Below are 9,830 nucleotides of genomic sequence, written 5' to 3'. Positions count from 1 at the left end.
ATACTTAATAAAGCCACCCTTCTTAGATATTATGGACTGGTTAAGGTTTGTTGATGGACAAATAGAAGAGTAGGAATTTTGCTTCTTTGTCCCCAGAAACACTGAAGACAATTGTCTAGTCTAGAGATGATAACTTAGACTATGATACTATTTATAATGTCATGTGATTTTTATAGTTGATTGTTCTTTGGTTTAAATCAGTTTAAAGTGATTATATTCTCTGGTTGCATACAAATGATTAGGCAGGATTGGCACTTAAATTTTTAATCCAGTGTGACAAGTAACAAGTATGGCAGAAGAATCCATGCATGTGGACTGTCTCATGAACCCTTCACAGCGCTCCAAGCACAGGTACAAGGTTACTTAACAACAGGTGCTTTGGCAAAGGTGAATGTATGTTTTGATACTGCCAGAATCAATCCTTGGCAACACCAGTCCTCTCTGAGCATATACAGAGAGCTGCCGAGTGACATTATATAGCGCACAGCTGTAAAGTGGCAATATCTGGAAACGTTGCCACTGCAATAGGAACCCGGCGTTCTTGCCGGGACACAATCCTGCCGCATGCTTTGTTACAATCAAGAATGGCAGACAGAATGAAAAAAAAAAGAGAACTGCGATTATTCGTGATCGTTGGGTGGAAAGCAAAAAATAGGCGTTTAATTAATCTGGAATAAAGAACGCGGCGTAGTACAAAAGGGCGTGTGCGATCGTCTGTAGGCGGTGCGGGCGAAAGAAAGGGCAAACAAAGGAACAGAGGACAAAGCATACACGGCAGAGTCCCCAAGGGCACGAGCTCAGGTTCATGGCTTTCGGTGCAGCCCTGGACTGCATAATCGCCTTTAACCCGTCCGATAGATAATTATTTGCAAAGCTATCTTCGTTGGGTTTGCAAAACGCAGCGCTGCCGCTTCGCGAGCCGTTCTTTCCCGCTTGCCACTCGCTTCTTTCCCCTCTGCCTCTAATCTCTCCCCTCCCTCCCCGCAGGCCCCTCCCTCCCCGCTCTCTCGTCACCGAGCCCTTTTTCTGGCACTGCCTTGTCGCGGGAGAGAAGGATTTTGTTCCTGGCGCTTGGGAGCAGAGCGGCGGCAGCTGGCAGGTCCCTGCTTCGAAGCTGCATCTCGTCTGCCTCGCCTTATTCTCGCTGCTGCCAGGATGTCAGAGAAGTCCGCCGACGAGGCTCCGGTGGAGCTCGGAGCCAAGGTGAGACGCTCAGATCGAACCGGTGGCTACGCGCGGGACCTGGGAGCCCCTGGTCTTCCAAGCTCGGTCCATTCCGAAATGATCGCGGCGTGCCAAGACTCTTTCGGAAAGGCAGCTGCGGAGGAGGGGAAGAAAGAAGCGCTCGCCTTGCCTCCTTTCCCGCCGCCAGCCTCCTCCCGGGTCTGATTCTCCTTGCCCGCTCCCTTCTCCCTCCCTCATCCTCCTTGCGCCCCGTGCGCGCTTCCTTTTTTGTTTCCTTGGAAATGAACAGCTCCTAGCTGGAGACTGGGGTCGAGAAAAGCTCCTGGCGCGCTGAGGCGGTGTGTGGGCTTCGGTCCTTTCAACCTCCCCCCCTCCCCCGCCGGGAGCGCCCTCCTCTCGGTGCCATTAACCCCAAGCGCCCTTGGCTCCTTATTTATTTATTTTTGCCAAAGGTCCTTTGCCTTTGGAAACTGGCGGCGGTAAAGGCGGACGCCACGATTCCGCCGAGATAAATCGTTCTTCTTTTGAAAAGCCCCGGCAGGCAACAATGGTGAGGGGGGCTTCAGTCTTCAAAAGCCCGCGCGCTCTCCTGGGCTCAGCGCTCGAAAGGTGCGCAGCTTGGAAAGGAGGAGGCCGATCCTCCCACCGGGGTGCTTTGGAGGGCAGAGGAGGCTAAACCGCTTCGCTTGTATTAGGAAGAAAGCCGTAAGGCGGAGGAGCGCAACACAAAGCCAAGAAAAAAATGGAAGGCAATTAAAGGGCGGGGGTGCGCGCGGGCTCGCGCTTGCCTGCCAGGTTGCCAGCATATGCGTCCTTCCCATCGCCAGCTTAGTCTCTGGTCTCCGGAGGCATCAGATTTTAGGTATTGGCGGCTTCAGCGGTTCGACCGTTACTCTCTACATCTGTTCCGGAAGCAGCGGGTGTTACTGGCGTTCAACGGAGCAGAAAATGGGTTACCGGCCTTATTGTGTTCTTGTGGGGTATGGTCCCCAAAGGATAAGACAAAACATCCCTCAGAAAAATCGCATACGTCTTTGGGGAGTGGGAGTGAGATACATATTATCAGACGGCAGGGTTTTTTCCCCCCCCTACCTTTCAATTTACATTCCATCAACTAGTTTATGAATAAGACCCGTTTGAAATTAATTGAAGAGGAGGTGAAAAGAGAAGTAAAAATAGTCAAACGTTAGTCACAATATTAGGCACGGGAGTCTTGTCACTAACCACTTCCATATGGAATGAAACACAGAGGCTTTTGAGATGCAAATTTCCCAGTGTGTTTGTTTGGAAGTAAACTGTGGAATCCAATGAGACGGTGCTATACACTTCCCTTGTGCGTTTACAGAGAAGGGCAAACAATGGCACAGGATACTTTTCCTGTTGGAAAACGGGGAGATAAACGGAAAATGCAGACAAACGGCAAACAGCTCGTGTTCCAGAGCTGAAGCTTGCACAATGTTTTTTTTAACCAGTTGAGAAGGAAAAGAAATAATTAATTGAAACAATCCTAAGAGCAGCCAGGGACATGGGGATAAAGGTTAAACATTGCAGAGGACTCAGCCTCGCTTCTGCTTTGGCTTTGCTGTCATGAAAATCAAAGAGAACTGGAACTTGGCTGAATAATTTTCCATATAGGGTAAGGCAGTGTTTTTGTAGCCCAGAACTATATGCTTAATTCTGTGCAACAGTTTCAGAAGGGAGACTGCTTAGTGATCTTCTGTGTTGTTTGTTGTACCCAATTTAACAGCTTCCTTCAGAGATGAATTTATCTGAATAGTTATTTGCTATTTTATAACTGGATGATGTCTATTCTGTTCTTCATGTCTAGTCTTTCATCCTGCACTGAGGGCCTTTAAGTTTTAAGGCCATTGTGCACTATAACTTCGGACACAGACTATCCTTGTGGGAATTCAGAAAGCTACTCTAAATAGCAGGATAGTGGGTACAGTGAAAAGGTTTACAGAGGAAATCCAGAACTGGGTCCATTATGAAGGCCCCTGGGTTTTTGGAAGAAGAAGATAACGTGGAAGTTTCATTTGAGGACTGGATATATTGAATAAAGCTGTTTGGAGGGAGAGCTGCAGATTTGGATGCTACGGGTCTGTTACCCAAACGATCAATTCAGGTGAGATTAGCATGTAACTAGGCCAGAGTAGGCTCCCCTGTGGCTGGCAGGCATCAGAAATATTATGTCTTCAAAAATAACACAATGCCCTCTAGTGGAAAATGACAGCTTGGAACCTTTCTCATCTATAGGATACCTTGTACCATTTTGTCATCCCCCTCCCTACACTGACATTTGCCTATACTATAATTTTAGTTGTAGTTGCATTAAAGAGAATGTGATTTATTGTTTAGCTGGCCTTTGGAGGAAGTGATGAAGAAGTCTGTTGTTGTTTTTTTTTTTTAAAGACAGATTTCTATAAATTCTCAATATAAAAACAAAAACAAATTGTAGAATATTCATGGGACATTTTTCCTGCCTTCCATCTGTCTCTGTCTCTGTCTCTCTTCCTCCCTCCCTCCCTCTCCCTTCCTCCCTCCCTCTGTGTGTGTGTCTGTGTCTTTGTGTCTTTGTGTCTTTGTGTCTTAAATTTATATTCTGCCCACTGATGGAATGACTCTGAGAGGTTTACAAAAAATGATGGCAAGATAAATAACAGTTAAAACTAATAAGAATGAAATAGAGACTAAAAAAAACCCAATGGGACAGATGGCTTGGGGGAGGGGTCTTCTCTCTTATCCTGCTAAGCACCTTTATCCTGCTTTTATTGGTATAGATAACTCAAGATGGCAAACTTACCTAATACTCCACCCTCCTCCTACTTTCCCCAAGAACAACAACAAACCTGTGAGGTGGGTTGGGCTGAGAGAAAGAGAGAAAGACTGGGCCAAAATCATCATTTCATGCTAAGGCAGGACTAGAACTCACAATCCCCTGGTTTGTAGCTGATGCCTTAACCATTAGACTAAGGTGGTTCTCATTGTTTCTGCCATCTCAATAAGCTTTTTTAATCATGTAAACATGTTCTTGGTTGATAGTTGCAGAGACAGTTACTAGAATACAGTTGAGTTACATGTTTGCTAAAGTAGCACCGTGTAGCACAGAGAGGTTTTGGATTCCCATCTGCAAAGCTGCATCACAAGGATAATAAAGATACAAGAAGCCACTTTCTTTATTGATATTCTTGCAAACATTTAGGAGTTCCTATTTAGATAGAAGTAATATTTGGTGTATATTGCTGAACATATTGGAGATTTAATGTTACTTCTAATGTACTACAACTTAAGAAGCAATCAGAAGGGTTGCACTTATTTCATGAGATGTTGTTACAACAGGTTTCAGATTTTATGCATCATTAAAGACAGCAGCATAGGAAATGGATAGAGCACAACCCTTTTGCAAGTTATTTCCACACAGTCCAATTAAAAGAATGCTGATGGATTGCTGAATTCTGCCACATGTTTAGTGAAAGGTGCAATTTGGAGTGTATGTCTCAGGCTACAGGTAAATTATGCAACAAGTACTGAATATTGACAAACCCTCAGTTGGATTTCAATGTGTCTTGTCTTATCTGGGTTTCCTTATTTGTTACAGGTGTGAAAATTACAGGCATGTGTGATTTCAGTGACATACTGTGATTTTTGTAAAAAGTACAAAGCATCTCTCCAATGTTCTGTCATATAATGTTTAATCCTGGCTGTTTTTGCATTTCATTAAATGATCTTTAAAAAACAATTGCTGAGTCACTCCTTCAGCTGCCTCACTATTTTGTAACATTTCTTATCATACCAGCCATGCTGAATGTGACATTAACGTAGTTTAATCCCTTCTTTCAGGAGCTGAAAGAGAAGAAGGAAAAGCATGAGGAGAAGTCTGCTCGCAAAGACAAGAAAGAGATCATAGAGGTAATTGGGCCTGTATTTCATGCAAGAGACAGAGGTGAGGGGGCATGGCAAAAATGAGGCAGAAAAAAGACGGCAAGGTGAGGAAATGCATGGGGTCTGCCCATATCTCACTTCTTTGATGGACCACCTGCATTGCTTCTAATGATCAATATCGAGCCAAGCCTATGGTGCTTGAAATGATAAAACAATAAACATATTCTATGAGTTGAAAAAGTTTTTTGGCCTAAAGGGGAGGGGCAAAGCCAGCCATCACCTTTCTTTGCTGCCAACTGATTGAGTTTTGGAGTTGTAAAATAAAAGCATGCCTCTGAAAACAGCATGGTGGTACAGTTTCCAATGCCTCTTTTCATCAATGAACTCTCCATGAGACCCCAGGAAGAGGTGGAATAGAATCTATCATCAATAGAAGACCCTGGATAGTGGACCAAACCAAAGAATGAACGGACAAACATTGCAGAGTAGTTCCCATTGGCTCAGACTTCAGGCATTGAAGAACTGAAGACCTGAGGTAAAGGAGAGTCTTGAGAAGGCAATAAAAAATCAAAGGGCCAGTGAGGCTTCCCAAGGTTTGTTCCTAGAATTCCAGCTGTGAGAAAAATTAGGAAAGAGGAGCAGGAACCATTCCCTTTCCCTCTCTTCATAACAAATAGCAGGTAGAGAAAGGGGCAGCCTAGATGTTTTTCAAATGCTAGGTAAGTTTTTCATAGATCTGTCATTCTTTATTTTCTCTGGTAAGTACTTTGTGGTTAACAGCTGCACAGTTGGCAGACATTGCAAAATATGTGGCTTCTTTTGGCTTAGCTAGGCTGTCATTAGGTCAGTTCTTTTGTATCTGTATCTGACTTTGGGAGCCGTGGAGGGACTCCATAAAGATGGCAGAAGCACAGAGGGCAAGTGAGATTACTGTTGGCTACCAAAACCCCTTCTACATCTTGGAGCTTGCTTTGAAGAGAACTGGCAAATGAGCAGAGTTGTGTAGGTATTAGGCTAAGAAGACATAATTTAACATTTTATTCTCAGAGTGGGCATGGGTTGATTGCCTTCCTAGAAACTTTCTAGATTTGGTGTAGTATTTGGTGGAAATTAAGCAATTAAAGTTGCTACTATAAAATACATCCACCTTTCAGGGAAATTTTTTTCTCTGTGCAGAGAAGTGCAAAGGCTGGAGTAGAGTTTGGAGAAAAATGATAGATACAAAAGCTCTATCCCTTGATCTGAATAATCCAAAAGTCTTGGTGACAAGATAACTTGTGCTGTATCCAAAATTAGATGAAAATGAAGAAGTCCCTAAGGGAAAAGGAGAAAGAAGTACAAGGAGGACTTTCACATAATCCATTAAAAATATATTGCTGCAAAAGACCACATTTACATAGTACAGCATTCTGTTTCTAACTAGGGCTTATCACATATTTACCTGTATATCTTACACTGTTCCATATGATTCTTTTTTCCATCCTTCTGCATAGTTCACAGTAGTGTCCCAAATTCAGCCCAATTCAGCCTTTTGCATAATTCTTTTTTATCAGAGTAACCTTTAAAAACAAAGATGAAGTGGAGTGCACAGTAATAAAGTTACTGTGGAGTTGTTCCATAATTATAAGTAAAGCAGGTATCAAAGATACTCAAAGATGTTAGTCACAAAGTATTTGCTAGGAAAAACAATGACAGGTCAATGAAGAACTAACCCAGCATTTGAAAGTCATAATTAGGATTTGACATGCGGCTGAAAATCTTTCAAGTGACAATGTCAACACATTTCAAAGAAATATGTCTAGGCTTTTAGCAGTGAATCTGTCATTGAAATGCCCAATATAGTGCGTGGAATGTGCATGCATCCACTCTGATTCTTACTCTATCCCCATAGAGGCTTGCCAACCACTGTAGAAATGGATTTAGAATGATAGCTGTGCTTTGAAAAGCAAAACAGCTGTTGGTATAAGAAGACGAAAAAAGAATTAAGTTCATAGCACAGTCCTGCTGATGAACATAAACAGTTTTGATGCTGAGAGTTGCTAGAACTCTCAACTTCTCAAAAGAAGAGTGAGCTATATGTGTAACAGAAAAATGGTGGCTATAGTTTCAACCTGTCTTGGGGATAGGAGCTGAAATAAACAAATATAAATACAGCCAAAGTCTGCTGGGATTAGCTTTATGAGGATAATGGACTGAACACCTGTTTGGCAGGTGACACTTACCATGTGACTTTCTTTTATGCAGGATGATGAAAATGGGGCTGAGGAAGAAGAAGATGATGAAGATGCAAATCCTGAGGATGTGGATGATGAGGATGAAGACGATGAAGGTAAAAGCAAGTCAGCCACATAGTTCATAAATTTTTGGTAAGTGAATTCCATGGGTGGATTAATTAGCATTGACTTACTCTTTATTCTAATTCCAAGATGATGAGAATGAACGGGAACCAGATACACATGCAGTAAAACGATCTGCAGAAAAGAAGCAGGAAGAGGTGAGTAGGAACTCTGTTTAATGTGTTCAGGAATGCCTTAGTAGGAATATACAGGGAAAGTGAGCAACAATATAGCACCTAAGTACCCAGGGACTGATTCAACACTACAGCAATTTATTTATCAAATTTAGACACTGCCCCTCGCACTATGTAAGTGACTCTGAACAGTTTACAATTTCCTTTGTATAAAGGCAACAGATACGATGATTGTGTATATAAGTATGTTGAGAAGTTTTGGACTAAGTGAGTCTACATTCAGAATTTCTAGGGATCGTGGCAAGGTTTGCATCTGAAACTGGGCCTAGGCATCAACTGATAGCTAATAAGAAGTTGCCCTTCTTTACATCATTTTCATAACAATTTATGAAACCTGTTCATAGGATTCTGTGGAAATCTTAATTCCCAAAGACCCTTTATAAAAGTAGAATATAGAATGGAGTCAGACAATTTCTAACATGAGGCAAGATTTTGGTGGCAGGTCCCTCCATTGAGATTGGTGGTAGTGAACCTTGATCGTTCTTCATTCTCCAATCTTGCTCGTCCCACAGACTTGCTGTATGGTAGTCAGTAAACAAAAAGTAACACAAATGGATCAGACTGACTGCACTCTTGGGTATCAAGATGAAACTGATAATATCATTATTTTAAAAAGTTAACATATAGTGGAACCTCATTGATAAAAATATCAATATCTTTCAAGATTGTGGGTATTTTTTAAACATTAGATCATAGCTTAAAATTGGAGGTGGCATCTGGAACCCAAGAGTTATTAATGTCAAGCAAGAAATTTAACATAGGCACAAATAAAGAAGATATATATCATTATATGTCTTGTGGATCCACAGCAGTGATTATTTTACAGAAACCTCTGGGATTCACTTTCCAAATTGCTGGCTGGTGCAACCGATGCATCAGTTCTTTGATTTTCCACTCACCAATCAACTGAGTTAGAAGCACCTGTATTAATGCCAAAGTGTTTCTTACCAAATACATCCACCTTTTTCTGTTGAAGGATGAAGTTGACCCGAAAAGAAAGAAGACAGAAAATGGCTCTTCAGCTTGATCCTCTTGGCTCCATCTACATCCTCTTCTCCGCTGTCCAACTATCCGCACATCTTCATTCCTCTGTCTGTGCAGACAGCCTCTGTAGTGCTGTAGCTGCAGATGAGGAAGAAGAGGAGTTCAATGTGCTTTCTGTCAAGAGGAAGCTGAAGGAAGCTCTTCTCCAGCTCCAAGATCTGTTTCCATATTACAGTGCTCTCTACAGTTTCATTATCCTTCACCCTCCATTCAGATAGCTCCAGTCTTTAGAAACATTGCTTCCTCCGATCTCTTCCCAGAACACCCTCACAATTGCTGCCTGAGATCCTCACGCCTCCTCAGCTTTCAACACCTCCTTGCAAACTCCTCCCTGCTCCCATCCAGCACTTCACCCCTGCCCGCCCGTTCCTCTTGGCCCCTTCCACAACCTTGTGGAGTTTCTATGGTGCTGAAAGGGTTAAATCACATTTGGCACACAGGAAGTCCAGGGCCAGGGAAATTTGCCACGATGTGTTCCTGGGCTGTGCCTGTTCCCTTTCTATTGCAGGAAAAAGTCAAAATGTAGTGATGGTGGTGATGATGATAATACAGTGAAATGTGTTTTACTTAAAAAAAATATTTACAGTTTTTAATTAATGCATTTTGTACAAATTTAAATGACAGGCAGCAAGCTGAATCTGGTGAACTTTTTTCTTCCTGGAGGCAAAGCTTGTTTTTAATGTGTAAAGTAATGTGTGATTCAGTGTGGTTTTTTTTCCCATTTTGGGTGTTTGTTATTTTTTAATTAGGGGACCAAAGTTTGATTTCTCCCTTGTTCCTGTCAGGTTCTTTGGTTGTTTTTCTTTGTAAATTAAAGCAGATCCATCTGCAGTATTTTCTATGGCACAGACATTATGAGGATGAGATATATAAATATATATATTGTTTAGCACTGTAAATAAAAAAACCTTTCAAAAAGATTTCAGATAATTTTTGCTTTGGAAAATTTGCCATGCAGATGGCATAATCATCTGTATTCAATTCAAGTCAGATCTAGTACACAATAATTTATTTTTCTTAAACTAACAAACCTTACTATCTTAAAAATACATTATATTTCTAGTTGGCACCCGTTTGTAGTTACATTTTAAAAAGTTAGGGATAAAAGAGAGGCCATAGTTTGATGATAGATTAAGATGGAAACACCCTTTAATTATTCCCATACGTGGGAAAAACCAGTCAGCAGTGG

The 9,830-nt window shown here is 41.9% G+C and overlaps 1 protein-coding gene across 1 annotated transcript; it reads left to right on the top strand.

Moving 5' to 3' along the window:
• The first annotated feature begins 773 nt into the window (after positions 1-773).
• PTMS (parathymosin) lies at positions 774-9,561 on the top strand. Its single transcript, XM_058171185.1, has 5 exons — positions 774-1,203; positions 5,026-5,094; positions 7,312-7,396; positions 7,494-7,561; positions 8,574-9,561. Exons 1-5 carry the CDS (start codon positions 1,156-1,158, stop codon positions 8,622-8,624), a joined length of 321 nt encoding a protein of 106 aa, XP_058027168.1. The 5' UTR covers positions 774-1,155; the 3' UTR covers positions 8,625-9,561.
• Positions 9,562-9,830: the final 269 nt, after the last annotated feature.

The sequence above is a fragment of the Ahaetulla prasina genome, chromosome 2 (genome assembly GCF_028640845.1).
Source record: "Ahaetulla prasina isolate Xishuangbanna chromosome 2, ASM2864084v1, whole genome shotgun sequence".
Taxonomy (NCBI): domain Eukaryota; kingdom Metazoa; phylum Chordata; class Lepidosauria; order Squamata; family Colubridae; genus Ahaetulla; species Ahaetulla prasina.
The sequence above is the reverse complement of the archived record's forward strand: the minus strand, read 5'-3'. Positions and strand labels throughout refer to the sequence as shown.

What these genes read in the sequence shown, in the direction of transcription:
- PTMS (XM_058171185.1), top strand. Translation starts at nt 1,156, where the DNA reads ATGTCAGAGAAGTCCGCCGACGAGGCTCCGGTGGAGCTCGGAGCCAAG. An exon ending in CGGTGGAGCTCGGAGCCAAG is followed by an intron (nt 1,204 to 5,025) that starts GTGAGACGCTCA and finishes CCCTTCTTTCAG; the next exon opens with GAGCTGAAAGAGAAGAAGGA. An exon ending in CAGAAAAGAAGCAGGAAGAG is followed by an intron (nt 7,562 to 8,573) that starts GTGAGTAGGAAC and finishes TTTCTGTTGAAG; the next exon opens with GATGAAGTTGACCCGAAAAG.